The sequence below is a fragment of the Coregonus clupeaformis genome, chromosome 30 (genome assembly GCF_020615455.1).
Source record: "Coregonus clupeaformis isolate EN_2021a chromosome 30, ASM2061545v1, whole genome shotgun sequence".
NCBI classification, from domain to species: domain Eukaryota; kingdom Metazoa; phylum Chordata; class Actinopteri; order Salmoniformes; family Salmonidae; genus Coregonus; species Coregonus clupeaformis.
This window is the reverse complement of record NC_059221.1, coordinates 15,315,690-15,330,716: the sequence shown is the minus strand read 5'-3', so window position 1 is coordinate 15,330,716 and position 15,027 is coordinate 15,315,690. Positions and strand designations below refer to the sequence as shown.

Genomic DNA, 15,027 nt, shown 5'->3' with positions numbered 1-15,027 from the left:
ACAAACTCGGGGAGAACCGTGACCTCCTCATAAAAGAAGCTGAAGAAATTAACGCTCCCAGCGGCACACCCGAGACAGACACCCCACCCGCCGCTGACCTGAATCCCGAGCCTGAACCAAAAAGAGCTCGCCTGTTCGGGTCATACTTCAGTGAGCAGCTACGCATAACCGGAGACGCCAAAGGTGAAGTCGAAAATTACCTCTCATCCCCGAGACAGAACCCGGACGCAGATGTTATTCGATTTTGGAAAGAAAACTCCATGTCTTTTCCCCCACCTGGCTAAAGTAGCTCGCATTGTGTTCAGCATCCCAAGCGGGTCTGCGAGCGCAGAGAGGGTTTTCTCCGCTGCTGGCCTGCTGTCAAGAAACCACCGCATGAGTCTGAAGCCTCAGACATTGGCCAAACTTGTGTTCTTGAAGGTGAACTCAAAAGAACTGTAGATAAGGAAAGCGATTCATTTTTATTTTTTTTTATTTTAAAGTTTGACAATGGATATAAGCCAATTTAAATTTTTATCAACGTGCAAGCTGCGCAAAAGTTCAGTTATCAGAATTTTGGCCTGATAGTTAATTTACTTTTAAAACTTTGATGTATAGCCTGTATATTTTTATTTATATAATTAGGCCCATTGATTCGTTTAATTTTACATGACTTTTTGTGTATATTCCTTCTTACATAGGCTAGGCCTAATTTGTAATTTGAAATAAAACATTTCTATTTGGAAAATGTTGTCGTTGCTCTTTAGTTCTTTGGGAGGTAAGGCTGTGGTTTAAGCTAAAAGTGAAATACATGCAGATTTTTTTCCTTTTTTGGAGCGAGCGAGGGGGCGATTTGAGTGGAGCGCGATGCAAACTTCGTTGAGTGCTGAGCGATAATGAGCGGACTGGCCTGATGTGGCTTTGAGCGGGGGGAGCGGAGGGGTGAACAGCTCCGTGAGCGATGAGCTGAGATTCTCACCGCTCCACTCCGCTCATATGCTCTGATACACACATACATACACACACACACACACACACATATCCTACTCCCTGCATTACTCAGTTATTGCCGTTCTCACAATATTCTGCACCATGTTTTCATAACAGTTTCTCCCCTCCCTAAATTGGGAGGCCTCTTTATCTTAGTTTCTCAGTTGTCTTTGTTGTCTGGCCTAACTCTTACTCACATTGCTAAATAGTGGCTCAATGCCATAGCCTTTACTGGTCCTACACTCACACATTTCTAACACATTATACACAGTTTCAGGGTGTAATAATTAGTCATTAATAATTAATCTATCAATCCGCCAACTCCTGGACAGTCTGTGGTGCAACGTGGCGTTGGTGGATGGAGCGAGACATGATGTCCCAGATGTGCTCAATTGGATTCAGGTCTGGGGAACGGGCGGGCCAGTCCATAGCATCAATGCCTTCCTCTTGCAGGATCTGCTGACACACTCCAGCCACATGAGGTCTAGCATTGTCTTGCATTAGGAGGAACCCAGGGCCAACCGCACCAGCATATGGTCTCACAAGGGGTCTGAGGATCTCATCTCGGTACCTAATGGCAGTCAGGCTACCTCTGGCGAGCACATGGAGGGCTGTGCGGCCCCCCAAAGAAATGCCACCCCACACCATGACTGACCCACCGCCAAACCGGTCATGCTGGAGGATGTTGCAGGCAGCAGAACGTTCTCCACGGCGTCTCCAGACTCTGTCACGTCTGTCACATGTGCTCAGTGTGAACCTGCTTTCATCTGTGAAGAGCACAGGGCGCCAGTGGTGAATTTGCCAATCTTGGTGTTCTCTGGCAAATGCCAAACGTCCTGCACGGTGTTGGGCTGTAAGCACAACCCCCACCTGTGGACGTCGGGCCCTCATACCGCCCTCATGGAGTCTGTTTCTGACGGTTTGAGCAGACACATGCACATTTGTGGCCTGCTGGAGGTCATTTTGCAGGGCTCTGGCAGTGCTCCTCCTGCTCCTCCTTGCACAAAGGCGGAGGTAGCAGTCCTGCTGCTGGGTTGTTGTCCACCTACGGCCTCCTCCACATCTCCTGATGTACTGGCCTGTCTCCTGGTAGCGCCTCCATGCTCTGGACACTACGCTGACAGACACAGCAAACCTTCTTGCCACAGCTCGCATTGATGTGCCATCCTGGATGAGCTGCACTACCTGAGCCACTTGTGTGGGTTGTACATTTTTTACATTTACATTTTAGTCATTTAGCAGACGCTCTTATCCAGAGCGACTTACATGAGCAATTAGAGTTAAGTGCCTTGCACGTCAACAGATCTTTTTCACCTAGTCGGCTCGGGGATTAGAACCAGCGACCCTTCGGTTACTGGCACAACGCTCTTACCCACTAAGCTACCTGCCGCCCCGTAGACTCCGTCTCATGCTACCACTAGAGTGAAAGCACCGCCAGCATTCAAAAGTGACCAAAACATCAGCCAGGAAGCATAGGAACTGAGAAGTGGTCTGTGGTCACCACCTGCAAAACCAGGCCTTTATTGGGGGTGTCTTGCTAATTGCCTATAATTTCCACCTGTTGTCTATTCCATTTGCACAACAGCATGTGAAATGTATTGTCAATCAGTGTTGCTTCCTAAGTGGACAGTTTGATTTCACAGAAGTGTGATTGACTTGGAGTTACATTGTGTTGTTTAAGTGTTCCCTTTATTTTTTTGAGCAGTGTGCGGGTCCCTGTCTCGCCTCTATGACGCAGAAGAGAGGCAGGGAGGGGGGACCTCCATCATCCCTCCGTTCCGTATCATTGCGCCAGTGGTGTGGGACGTGGACACCGACATACGACAGGCCCTGCGTACGGAACCCACACCTGCACAGTGCCCAGAGAACAGCTCCTACATGCCCATGGGTGTACGGGACTGCCTCCTTTCCTGGGCGCACACAGCGCCTGTGTCAGGTCATCCTGGGATAGGCCGTACCATCGCCTGCCTGACTGAGAAGTACTGGTCGCCCACCTCGGCTAGGGACGTCCGGGTTTACGTTTCTTCCTGCTCCATCTGTGCCCAGTCTAAGACACCCAGACACCTCCCTTATGGAAAGCTCCTTCCCCTGCCGGTTCCACAACGACCCTGGTCTCACCTCTCGGTGGACTTTGTCACTGACCTTCCCCCCTCCCAGGGGAACACCCGCAAAACACCAGTCTCAACGTCAACAGTGAAGAGGCGACTCCGGGATGCTGACCTTCTAGGCAGAGTTGCAAAGAAAAAGCCATATCTCAGACTGCCCATCTTTTCTTTTTATTGGCCATTGTGAGATATGGCTTTTTCTTTGCAACTCTGCCTAGAAGGTCAGCATCCCGGAGTCACCTCTTCACTGTTGACGTTGAGACTGGTGTTTTGCGGGTACTATTTAATGAAGCTGCCAGTTGAGGACCTGTGAGGCGCCTGTTTCTCAAACTAGACACACTAATGTATTTGTCCTCTTGCTCAGTTGTGCACCGGGGCCTCCCACTCCTCTTTCTATTCTGGTTAGAGACAGTTTGCGCTGTTCTGTGAAGGGAGTAGTACACAGCGTTGTACGAGATCTTCAGTTTCTTGGCTATTTCTCGCATAGAAAAGCCTTCATTTCTCAGAACAAGAATAGACTGACGAGTTTCAGAAGAAAGTTAATTGCGTAGTGCCAGTAACCGAAAGGTCGCTGGTTCTAATCGCCAAGCCGACTAGGTGAAAAATCTGTCGATGTGCCCTTGAGCAAGGCACTTAACCCTAATTGCTCCTGTAAGTCGCTCTGGATAAGAGCGTCTGCTAAATGACTAAAATGTAAATGTAGTCTCAAGAAGGCCAGTTTTATTGCTTCTTTAATCAGCACAACCGTTTTCAGCTGTGCTAACATAATTGCAAAAGGGTTTTCTAATGATCAATTAGCCTTTTAAAATGATAAACTTGGATTAGCAAACACAACGTGCCATTGGAACACAGGACTGATGGTTGCTGATAATGGGCTTCTGTACGCCTATTTAGATATTCCATAAAAAAATCAACCTCCAGCTACAATAGCCATTTACAACATTTACAATGTCTACACTGTATTTCTGATCAATTTGATGTTATTTTAATGGACAAAAAAATTGTTTTTTTTCCGAAAACAAGGGCATTTCTAAGTGACCCCAAACTTTTGAACAGTAGTGTATATACATGTTTGTTTTGTGCTTCGTCCCCGTCATTTGTTATGATGTACCTGGTGTTGGGTGGAGAAATAAAACCCCTAATACGTATTCCTGCGCCTGTCTTCCTATCATTATACAACGTGACAGTAAGAATATTGTTACATGTAAAACATTTACTGTAAATCTGTAAACGCATAGTGCATATCCTGCAGACTTACCAGTTTTCTTGGCTAAATGTTCTCATGATCGAATTCAGATTGGGGTGAACTAATCTGGCAGCCTCTACCATGGTATGGCCTCTGTTTACCACATGGTCAACGACGATGGCCTGGACTTCATTAGACACAACAGTTCCCTGCAGTCTGCCTCCCTCTCTCTGATGTCCACCTCTTTGACGGGGCCCATACACACCTCTTTGACCTCTCTGACGGGCCCCTTGTCCACGAGCTCTTTGATTTCTTCCTCTCCCTTGCTGTCTATCCTGCTCCATGTTGAAAGAAATTGCAAGTGTTTTTATATGGTGACCAATTGTGGTTACCACTATGTGAAATCAATTAGTCATAACGAGTATTCATTATGTATGGTTATCATGTATCATCCATGTAATTTAGATATTTAAACTTTACAAACATACATTTTATTTCTGTAGTTCTCAAAATCCATACATACTAGACAAACCAGTTTAAAATCTCTAGGTTTACCAAACGGTTGAGTGATTAACCTCTACGGGATCGGTGTCCCTTATACAGGACGGTTGTTGCTCAATATGCGATATGTGACTACTTTCCGGGACATAGACATGTCTTATATGGGCAGAAAGCTTAAATTCTTGTTAATCTAACTGCAGTGTCCAATTTACAGTAGCTATTACAGCTAAAAAATACCATGCTATTGTTTGAGGATAGTGCACAACAACAAAACTTTTTTATTACATTTACATTTACATTTACGTCATTTAGCAGACGCTCTTATCCAGAGCGACTTATCACGGCAACTGGTTTGGTACATTCACCTCTGAAGGTACACTCAGTAATCTTGCTCGGATTTGTCATCCTGAGGGTCACAGAGATCAAATGTAGTGTAGTTTTGTTTGAAAAATCAATTTTTATATTCAAATGTAGGAACTGGGTTCTACAGTTTGACCTCTGACTCCACACCCACCCCGCCCGGCCATCTAGATCTGCGAAGGTTAGTGTATTTTCTGTAGGGAAGCTAATGATCCATCATTTATGACATTCATGGGAGTGTGCAAACTTCAATTTTGTATTACCATAGCATTTTTGTATGTTCTCTATAGTTATGTACTTGAAAACCAATTCGGCACATTTGGGAAAACTCCTGGCAGACTTGATACAAAATATTGTGTAGTGATGTAACTCTTCACTGGATAAGTCTGAACCTTGGTACACACGCTGCTGCCATCTGGTGGACACCATTTAAATTACATCAATAATTATATATCCCTGTCTGGCCTTTCTCTTGCATTTCAAAGATGATGCAAAAAAATAAAATAAAACGCATGTTTTTTTCTGTTTTTTTCTTTTACCAGATCTAATGTGTTATATTCTCCTACATTAATTTCAAATTTCCACAAACTTCAAAGTGTTTCATTTCAAATGATATCAAGAAGATGCATATTCTTGCTTCAGGTCCTGAGCTACAGGCAGTTAGATTTGGGTATGTCATTTTAGGCGAAAATTGAAATAAAGGGTCCGATCCTTAAGAGATTTTTAACCATTAAGGGCAGTTGGATTAAGTGATGGTCAAATGTATTTAAAGAAATGAGAAGAGAATCATATAAAAAGTATTGTGAGCGTTGCATTGTGAAAGGCAATTACTTTATATGAAAGGTATTTCTAGATGAATTTTACCACATACTTGTGAAAATAGTACCAAAGCGATAATACAAAACGGTAATTTGATTACTGTGAAATAGCATTGCATCTGGTCCAACACCATTTTTTCCAAAAGTTTACTAAGGGTTGGTAACAGGCTGATTGGTCAGCTGTTTGAGCCAGTAAAGGGTGCTTTGCTATTCTATGGCCTATTAGCATTAGCCAACCCTTATGCTGAGGGAGACTAGCTAGTTAGCTACCACTAACCCTGCACAAACCTGTGGCTAACTCTGTTGCCGCTGCTGCACTTTGACTTTCTGGCTGTTCTGCCCTCTCCACCTCATTCACTGCTATCTCAATCTGCTCAACCTGCTTGTTTGTTTTGCCACTCTTTTGGAAGAAGTTCAGAATATCCACATTTGCTCTGTGCTTTGCTGCAGACTGACTGAGTGACAGGTGTTTTGCAGAGTGATGACATTGACATCTATGTTGTAGGGGTGGGGGAGGGGTCAAGGGACGTGAGCGGTCCACTGCGTTGTGAAATCTCGACCAATCACAGCAGGCATCGCGTCGCTTCTTGCAGTACATAGTCCCTGTGCCCAAGAAAGCGAAGGTAACCTGCCTAAATGACTACTGCCCCGTAGCACTCACGTCGGTAGCCATGAAGTCCACTGAAAGGCTGGTCATGGTTCACATCAACACCATCATCCCTTTCCCACCTGGACAAAAGGAATACCTATGTGAGAATGCTGTTCATTGACTACAGCTTAGTGTTCAACACCATAGTGCCCACAAAGCTCATCACTAAGCTAAGGACCCTGGGACTAAACACCTCCCTCTGCAACTGGATCCTGGACTTCCTGACGGGATGCCCCCAGGTGGTAAGGGTAGGCAACAACACATCTGCCACGCTGATCCTCAACACGGGGGGCCCTCAGGGGTGCGTGCTTAGTCCCCTCCTGTACTCCCTGTTCACCCACGACTTTGTGGCCAAGCACGACTCCAACACCATCATTAAGTTTGCTCACGACACAACAGTGGTAGGTTTAACTGCCATAAATGTTATTCATGTCATTATTAATGTTATTCATGTCATTATTAATAGGTTTTACATAATATCATTATTATTTGTACAACTTGTATTTTGAATATTGATTTTGCTTGTATTTATGTGATAGGAACTATCTGTACATTCTATGTTGTGTTGGGACGCTTTTAGTGGTGACAAGTTCCAGACATCGCGGTAAAGTAGCGGCGGTAAAGTTTAGTACTCTGAAAGATAAGTTAAATTAACGACGTGTTTATTTACAAGTATTCTTGTTTCTAAGTGGACCCATTTCCCTCTCAGTTGTGTGCAGCCAGCGAGGTATGTTCATTATGTTAATTATTTGTCGCGCATATTTACGTGCAAGGTTTCTGTAACGTGAACGCCAACTTGTTTTTTGTGCATGTGTTGAAATGTATTTAAACAGTTCGACGGTGGATTGATGACGGTGGAGAATTTAGTAGAAGAATAAATCCATCAGTAACCAGAACAGCGGCGTCGTGTATTTCCTGGAGGGAGTGATAGTCGAACTCGAGTCTGCGTGATCGTTTCCTGACCTGCTCTGCAAGACGGCTCGTCAAGACGGACTCACAGATAAGCCACTGTTCAGTGTTAAAGGACTCACACAAGTTCATCCGTTTTTTTTTCATGAAGACGTCCGTAAGTCAGACACTTAAGTTGTGTTCTGAAAAGGTGACGCAAGGATTGGAAAATATAAAGGACTTCAAAGGGCTGTGTGTAGCCAAGTAACATAACAGTGTGTAACAAGATATTAAGAGACATTAATGTAAGTGATTTAGCGATATTGATAATTCTTTATTTCATTGAATATAAGTCATTGATTTACTTAAGAAGAGGATTTATGTTTGTGCATTTAAGAAAGCTGTTATTTTGAGTGATTCTGCAACATTTCAAAATCTTTATAATGCCTGCCTTTATTCTGAAGGGTTAATTTCAAAGACAATAACTTAACTTGGCATATTCTATTCTCTTGAGTATTTCTTTTTGTAAAATGTTTGTTGTAAACTCTACTGTTTATTTAAGACAACTGTCTTGTGTACAGGTTACTTTCAAATAAGTTAATATGTCACATAGAAGTAAAGAGAGTCAGTGTAAAGGATCACTCGTAGAGCCAGTAGAAGAGACAGAGCAGACAGATGAGTCTAGCGTTGTACAAGAAGCAGTACAGTCTGAAGAGCCTCGACGAAGTGGAAGAGCCCGTACATTAACGGAAAAGGGAAAATAATTTCAGAAAGAAAAAACAAAAGAACTACTAATTCGCTTTGACAGCATTTATGAACGCTGGAAAGCTTTAACTAAGGTGGCTAAGAAATCAGTTACAAAACAAGATCCAAGTAACATCCTACACGAACACAGCAGCACTATTCAAAGAGAGTTATCTGAACTGAATAATGTTTATGAAGAATATCGCAGGATTGACAGCCCAGCTCACGAGATGCGCCGCAAGCTGGATAAATGTATATCAGTCACCAAGATTGTTGTACACAACGCGCAATCTCAAATTCAAGGAACAAAGGAGGAACTGATTTGGCCGGATGCAAGCTCCGTATTCGCATCTACGATTTCCAGTGTGTCATCTCCAGACTTTAAGTCTTCTAAGGCCACTTCCATTCGCTCTAATGTATCCTCAGTTAAACGACAAGAAGCCGCTGCTGAGTATGCAGCCACAAGGGCTGTGTTGAAGATTATGGCTGAGCAAGAGTGCCACCAAGAGAAACTCCAAAGACTTGAAGTTGAGGACAAGAAGATAGTTGCAGAGCAAGAAGTAGCTGCAGTAACTCGTCGTCTTCAAGGCGAAAGAGAAGAGACTGTGAACGTAAGATAGAAAAGGAGAGACAATAAGCTTTGCTCTTAAAGAAACAGCAAGAAGAGAATGCTGCAAGGAAAAGATCTGTAGAAGACTTAAAAAGAGAGCTTGGACGTTTAGAGGAGATAAAAAGACTGAACGCGGCCAGAGCAAGGCTTCAAGTCTATGACGAAAATGAGTTGTATCCAGACCAAAGGCTTACTCCACATAAGTCTGAGCTGCCTACATTTGAGCAACCAATTGATCAGGTGAATCCTGTGTATCAGCACCCACAACCACTAAGGGATGTGGCTCCAAGAAGTGTGCTTCAAAACGACACAAGAGAGCTTGTGAAAGTCCTGGCTGAGGCTATATCAGCAAATAGGCTTCCCATTCCAGAGCCTACAATTTTTAGTGGGGATCCACTCAAGTTTAACCATTGGAAGTCTTCCTTTCAGACACTGATTGAGAGAAAAAATATTCCAGCTGCAGAGAAAATCTTCTTCCTTCAGAAATATGTGGGAGGAGCAGCTAAAGAAGCAGTAGAAGGTTATTTTCTGATCGATTCAGGAGATTCATATCATGCAGCAGGGGACCTGCTCAAGGAACGTTATGGTGAGCCGTTTGTGATTGCCAAGGTCTTCCGAGACAAATTACATGCTTGGCCAAAACTAGCTCCTAAGGAGAGTGCAGACATAAGAAAATTTGTAGACTTTCTACGTAGTTGTGAATTCGCTATTGCTCACAATGAGAGTCTAAAGGTTCTTAATGATGATATTGAGAATCAAAAACTAGCTGCCAAACTGCCCGACTGGTTAAGTAGCAGATGGAACCGAAGGGCCACACAATACCAACTGGAACACAGAAGGTTCCCAAGCTTTAACTATTTTGTGACATTCCTGTCGATGGAAGCTAGTATTGCGTGCAACCCTATAACATCCTACAACGCATTACGACAAAGTGAACCTGATAAAGCAAAGATCAAGAACCAAACTGTAGGTGCCAAGATCTTCACAACTAACATCAGTGAGAGAAACATAGTCACGTGTGTTATGTAAGAAATTAGGACACAGTTTACACAAGTGCTTCAAATTCATTGAAAGGACAGTCGCTGAACGAGTCAAGTTCATTCAGAATGGAAGACTGTGTTTCAGATGTTTAAGTCCTGGCCATCAATCCAAGAGCTGCAGTAGCCGGATGGTCTGTGACACCTGCTCAAAACGTCATCCCACATGCCTACACGAAGATCGCTAAAAACAAGAACCAAAAGGGGAAACATCTAAAGACATAAGTTATGGCAAGGAAAGAAAGCTACTGTCAACACAAGAGGTTATCAAGGAAACCACATCCAACAGAGTTGTGCAAGATGGCAATACTACACAGACTTCAGCGATAGTACCTGTCTATGTGTCAACGCAAAGTGATTCAAGTAAGGAAGTTCTTGTCTATGCTCTGCTAGATTCACAAAGTGATTCTTCCTTCATTCTTGAGGAAGTAGCAAACATTCTAGATACGAACACGGAACAAGTGAAGCTGAAACTATCTACAATGTCGCAAAAGGACAATTGTACCCTGTAAAAGACTCAAATACCTACAAATAAGAGGTCTATTCTCCTCTAAGAAGATCACAGTGCCAACAACGTACACTCGTGAATTTATCCCTGCCAATCGGACACATTCCAACTTCAGAGACCGCTAAAGCATGGCCTCATTTGGAGCATCTTGCAGAACACATTGCACCGCCAAAGGAATGTGAAATTGGTCTGCTAATCGGATACAATTGCCCACAAGCGCTAATGCCCAGAGAAGTCGTATGTGGAGAAGAAAACGAACCCTTTGCTCAGAGAACTGATCTAGGTTGGAGCATAGTGAGTTATGGTGACCCACAAGAGCACTACAGTGATGCAATTGGAGTAAGTCACCGCATCATTGTAAGGAAAGTGACACCTGAACCCAAACCAACAATCAAGCTCAAAGGTGAAGTTCACTATGTTTGCAAGACTCAGATCAAGGAAATGATCAGTCCAAATGATGTAATTAAGGTACTAGAATCTGATTTCAGTGAAAGAGTTGAAGAAGATGCAACCGTCTCTCAGGAAGATCTCCACTTCTTGACTAAGCTGAGAGATGAAATCAAACACAAACAAGATGGTCATTATGAAATGCCCTTACCTTTCAAACAAGACAGACCAAATCTACCCAATAATAAGTCATGTTCTGTTCAGCGTCTAAGAGGCTTGGAACGAAGGCTCAAGAGAGACCAGAAATACTGCTCAGACTACATGAACTTCATGAAAGATATCATTGCTCGTGGTGATGCTGAGAAGGTTCCCGAAAAGGAACTCAACAATCATCCAGCCTGGTATATTCCCCACCACGGGGTATACCACCCTCAAAAGCCTGGGAAGATACGCGTCGTCTTCGATTGCTCAGCAAGATTCCAAGACACGTCATTGAATGACCACCTTCTTACTGGGCCAGAGCTCACAAATACCTTGGTGGGAGTTCTCTGCAGGTTTCGCAAGGGCCCAATTGCTATTATGTGTGATGTGGAGCGAATGTTCCATCAGTTCCATGTAAGACCGGAAGACCAAGACTACCTGAGGTTCTTATGGTGGGAGAATGGTGACCTGATGTCTCCGCCATCAACTTTCCGGATGAAAGTCCATCTGTTTGGGGCAGCCTCCTCACCCGGCTGTGCCAATTTTGGTCTCAAACATCTAGCCGCTAAAGGTCAGGATCAATTTAACCAAAACGCTGTTAAATTCATCCAAAGGAATTTTTATGTTGACGATGGACTGGTGAGTGTAACGTCTGATGCTGAGGCAATTCAACTCATCAAGGAAGCAAGAGGTCTTTGCAGCACAGGCAAGCTAAGACTACATAAGTTCGTCTCCAACAGAAAGCATGTATTGAAATCAATGGAGATTAGCAAGAGTAGCACAGGTGTACCCTAGCACTGATGGAAGAGTCAGAAAGGTAAAACTGTTAATTAGTGACTCAACCTTAGATAACCAGGGAAAACGCACTACAAAGCCAGTCTATCTTGACAGGCCTGTATACAAGACAGTTTTACTGCTTGAAGCAGAATGAATGTTATGGTTATTTTGTGAGGTGAAATCCCAAAGGATGTGATTTGGTGGGAGTTTAACTGCCATAAATGTTATTCATGTCATTATTAATGTTATTCATGTCATTATTAATAGGTTTTACATAATATCATTATTATTTGTACAACTTGTATTTTGAATATTGATTTTGCTTGTATTTATGTGATAGGAACTATCTGTACATTCTATGTTGTGTTGGGACGCTTTTAGTGGTGACAAGTTCCAGACATCGCGGTAAAGTAGCGGCGGTAAAGTTTAGTACTCTGAAAGATAAGTTAAATTAACGACGTGTTTATTTACAAGTATTCTTGTTTCTAAGTGGACCCATTTCCCTCTCAGTTGTGTGCAGCCAGCGAGGTATGTTCATTATGTTAATTATTTGTCGCGCATATTTACGTGCAAGGTTTCTGTAACGTGAACGCCAACTTGTTTTTTGTGCATGTGTTGAAATGTATTTAAACAGTTCGACGGTGGATTGATGACGGTGGAGAATTTAGTAGAAGAATAAATCCATCAGTAACCAGAACAGCGGCGTCGTGTATTTCCTGGAGGGAGTGATAGTAGGCCTGATCACTGACAACGATGAGACAGCCTATAGGGAGGAGGTCAGAGACCTGGCAGTGTGGTGCCAGGACAACAACCTCTCCCTCAACGTGAGCAAGACAAAGGAGCTGATCATGGACTACAGGAAAAGGAGGGCCGAACACGCCCCCATTCACATCGACGGGGCTGTAGTGGAGCGGGTCGAGAGTTTCAAGTTCCTTGGTGTCCACATCACCAACAAACTATCAACACACCAAGACAGTCGTGAAGAGGGCACAACGACACCTTTTCCCCCTCAGGAGACTGAAAAGATTTGGCATGGGTCCCCAGATCCTCAAAAAGTTATACAACTGCACCATCGAGAGCATCCTGACCGGTTGCATCACCACCTGGTATGGCAACTGCTCAGCATCCGACCGTAAGGCGCTATAGAGGGTAGTGCGCACGGCCCAGTACATCACTGGGGCCAAGCTTCCTGCCATCCAGGACCTATATCCTAGGCGGTGTCAGAGGAAGGCCCAAAAAATTGTCAAAGACTCAAGTCACCCAAGTCAGAGACTGTTCTCTCTGCTACTGCACGGCAAGCGGTATCGGAGTGCCAAGTCTAGGTCCAAAGGCTCCTTAACAGCTTCTACCCTCAAGCCATAAGACTGCTGAAGAATTAATCAAATGGCCACCCGGACTACTTCCATTGACCCCCCCCATTGTTTTTACACTGCTGCTACTCGCTGTTTATTATCTATGCATAGTCACTTTACCCCTACCTACATGTACAAATTATCTTGACTAACCTGTACCCCCGCACATTGACTCAGTACCGGTACCCCCTGTATATAGCCTCGGTATTGTTATTTTATTGTGTTACTTTTTATTTTATTTTTTACTTTATTTTATTTAGTAAATATTTTCTTAACTCTATTTCTTGAACTGCATTGTTGGTTAAGGGCTTGTAAGTAAGCATTTCACAGTAAGGGCTACACCTGTTGTATTCGGCGCATGTGACAAATAAAATTTGATTTGATTTGCTACTGCCTAGCGCAGTATATTATATTGTTTATTTTTGTCAGTAAAACAAACAACCCAGGCCTAATGACGCCACTGCATGTGGCAAAGATCTGGGTCCAGAAAGTTTCTTAGTCATAATTATGAGTTGGAGGGTGTTCATGTGAATTTTTCCCAGTAGGAAGGTGGTATTTACGAGTTCCCGACATGACTTGAATGAGGCATAAAGTAGTGATGGGCATTCCAGGGCCATACTTGCAAACATTATTCTGCGTTTCTAACCAAGTGGGAAGATGGTATTTACCACAGAATCCACTTGAATGCCCTTCCAACTCGTAATTACTAGTGGGAAACTCGTCTATCATCCCTGAGCTCTGACTTCTCCCACATGCTGACTTCTGACATCACCTACTAAGGAAATTACCTCGATAAAAAGCATTTTCTAACTTATGGAATTGTTTTAAGATGGTCATTCCATGGATCATTTAGCTATTTGATTTTGAATGTTAGGACCACATTAGGTATCCCCCAAAAAATATGTAAAAATGATTTGATAACATGTTGAATATGGCCTATACTACTATAGCCCATAGAAACGCATTGAATAACACATTAATAAATGGCCAAATAGATGGTAAAAAATAAATCATAAGGAATAAGGTTTTGTAGTGTCTGTCCTATATCTAGGAGATATAAGAAAACTCAGGAAATATATATATATATTTTTTTTTTTACATATACTGTATTTAACCCCATATTTTCTGGGGCACAAAACTACAGTACCTCCATATTTCCATTAATTTGTATTCATTTCGGACTAGTCCGTGACACTTGTGGGGGTCGTAGAGCAAAACGGAGAACACCATCGTGTTTGTGAGAGTCTTATCTTTCCATAGCAGTTTGTAGGCCAAACCGTTCGGACGCTGCAGACGTTTTCGTGAGAAGACCGATTTTCGGGATGTCATATGGTCTGACAAACACGCAGATGCGGATGGCCGACATAGGCGGATGCGGTGTGCTTTTACGGAAAAAAAATATAAAGGAGATCTATACAACATTTAAGTTTATCGTAAAAAAACAACAACTGTGCACATTACCTTTGGGTTCGAGACCCCTTAGCGTCAAACATTGTTGTTAAGGAAAACACTGTTTTTTTAAAAATGTGTATTTCACCTTTATTTAACCAGGTAAGCCAGTTGAGAACAAGTTCTCATTTACAACTGCGACCTGGCCAAGATAAAGGAAAGCAGTGCGATAAAAACAACAACACAGAGTTACATATGGGGTAAAACAAAACATAAAGTCAAAAATACTACAGAAAATATATATACAGTGTGTGCAAATGTAGCAAGTTATGGAGGTAAGGCAATAAATAGGCTATAGTGCAAAATAATTACAATTAGTATTAACACTGGAATGATAGAGACAATGTTCACTGCTGGGACTCGCTGCTCGATTGAAATAAAGCATTAGTGGTATTGGTATTTTATTAGGATCCCCATTAGCTGTTGCAAAAGCAGCAGCTACTCTTCCTGGGGTCCACACAAAACATGAAACATGACATAATACAG

At 43.0% G+C, this 15,027-nt stretch overlaps 1 protein-coding gene and 1 long non-coding RNA gene across 2 annotated transcripts; both read left to right on the top strand.

Moving 5' to 3' along the window:
- The first annotated feature begins 7,016 nt into the window (after nucleotides 1–7,016).
- LOC121545809 lies at nucleotides 7,017–7,484 on the top strand. The gene is made up of 2 exons (XR_005996298.2): nucleotides 7,017–7,315; nucleotides 7,422–7,484. It is a non-coding gene; the product is annotated as an uncharacterized LOC121545809 (long non-coding RNA).
- Nucleotides 7,485–10,597: 3,113 nt separating this feature from the next.
- Nucleotides 10,598–12,437, top strand: LOC121545811. The gene is made up of 2 exons (XM_045209309.1): nucleotides 10,598–12,268; nucleotides 12,375–12,437. Exon 1 carries the CDS (start codon nucleotides 10,598–10,600, stop codon nucleotides 11,756–11,758), a length of 1,161 nt encoding a protein of 386 aa, XP_045065244.1. The 3' UTR covers nucleotides 11,759–12,268; nucleotides 12,375–12,437.
- The last annotated feature ends 2,590 nt before the right edge of the window (nucleotides 12,438–15,027 follow it).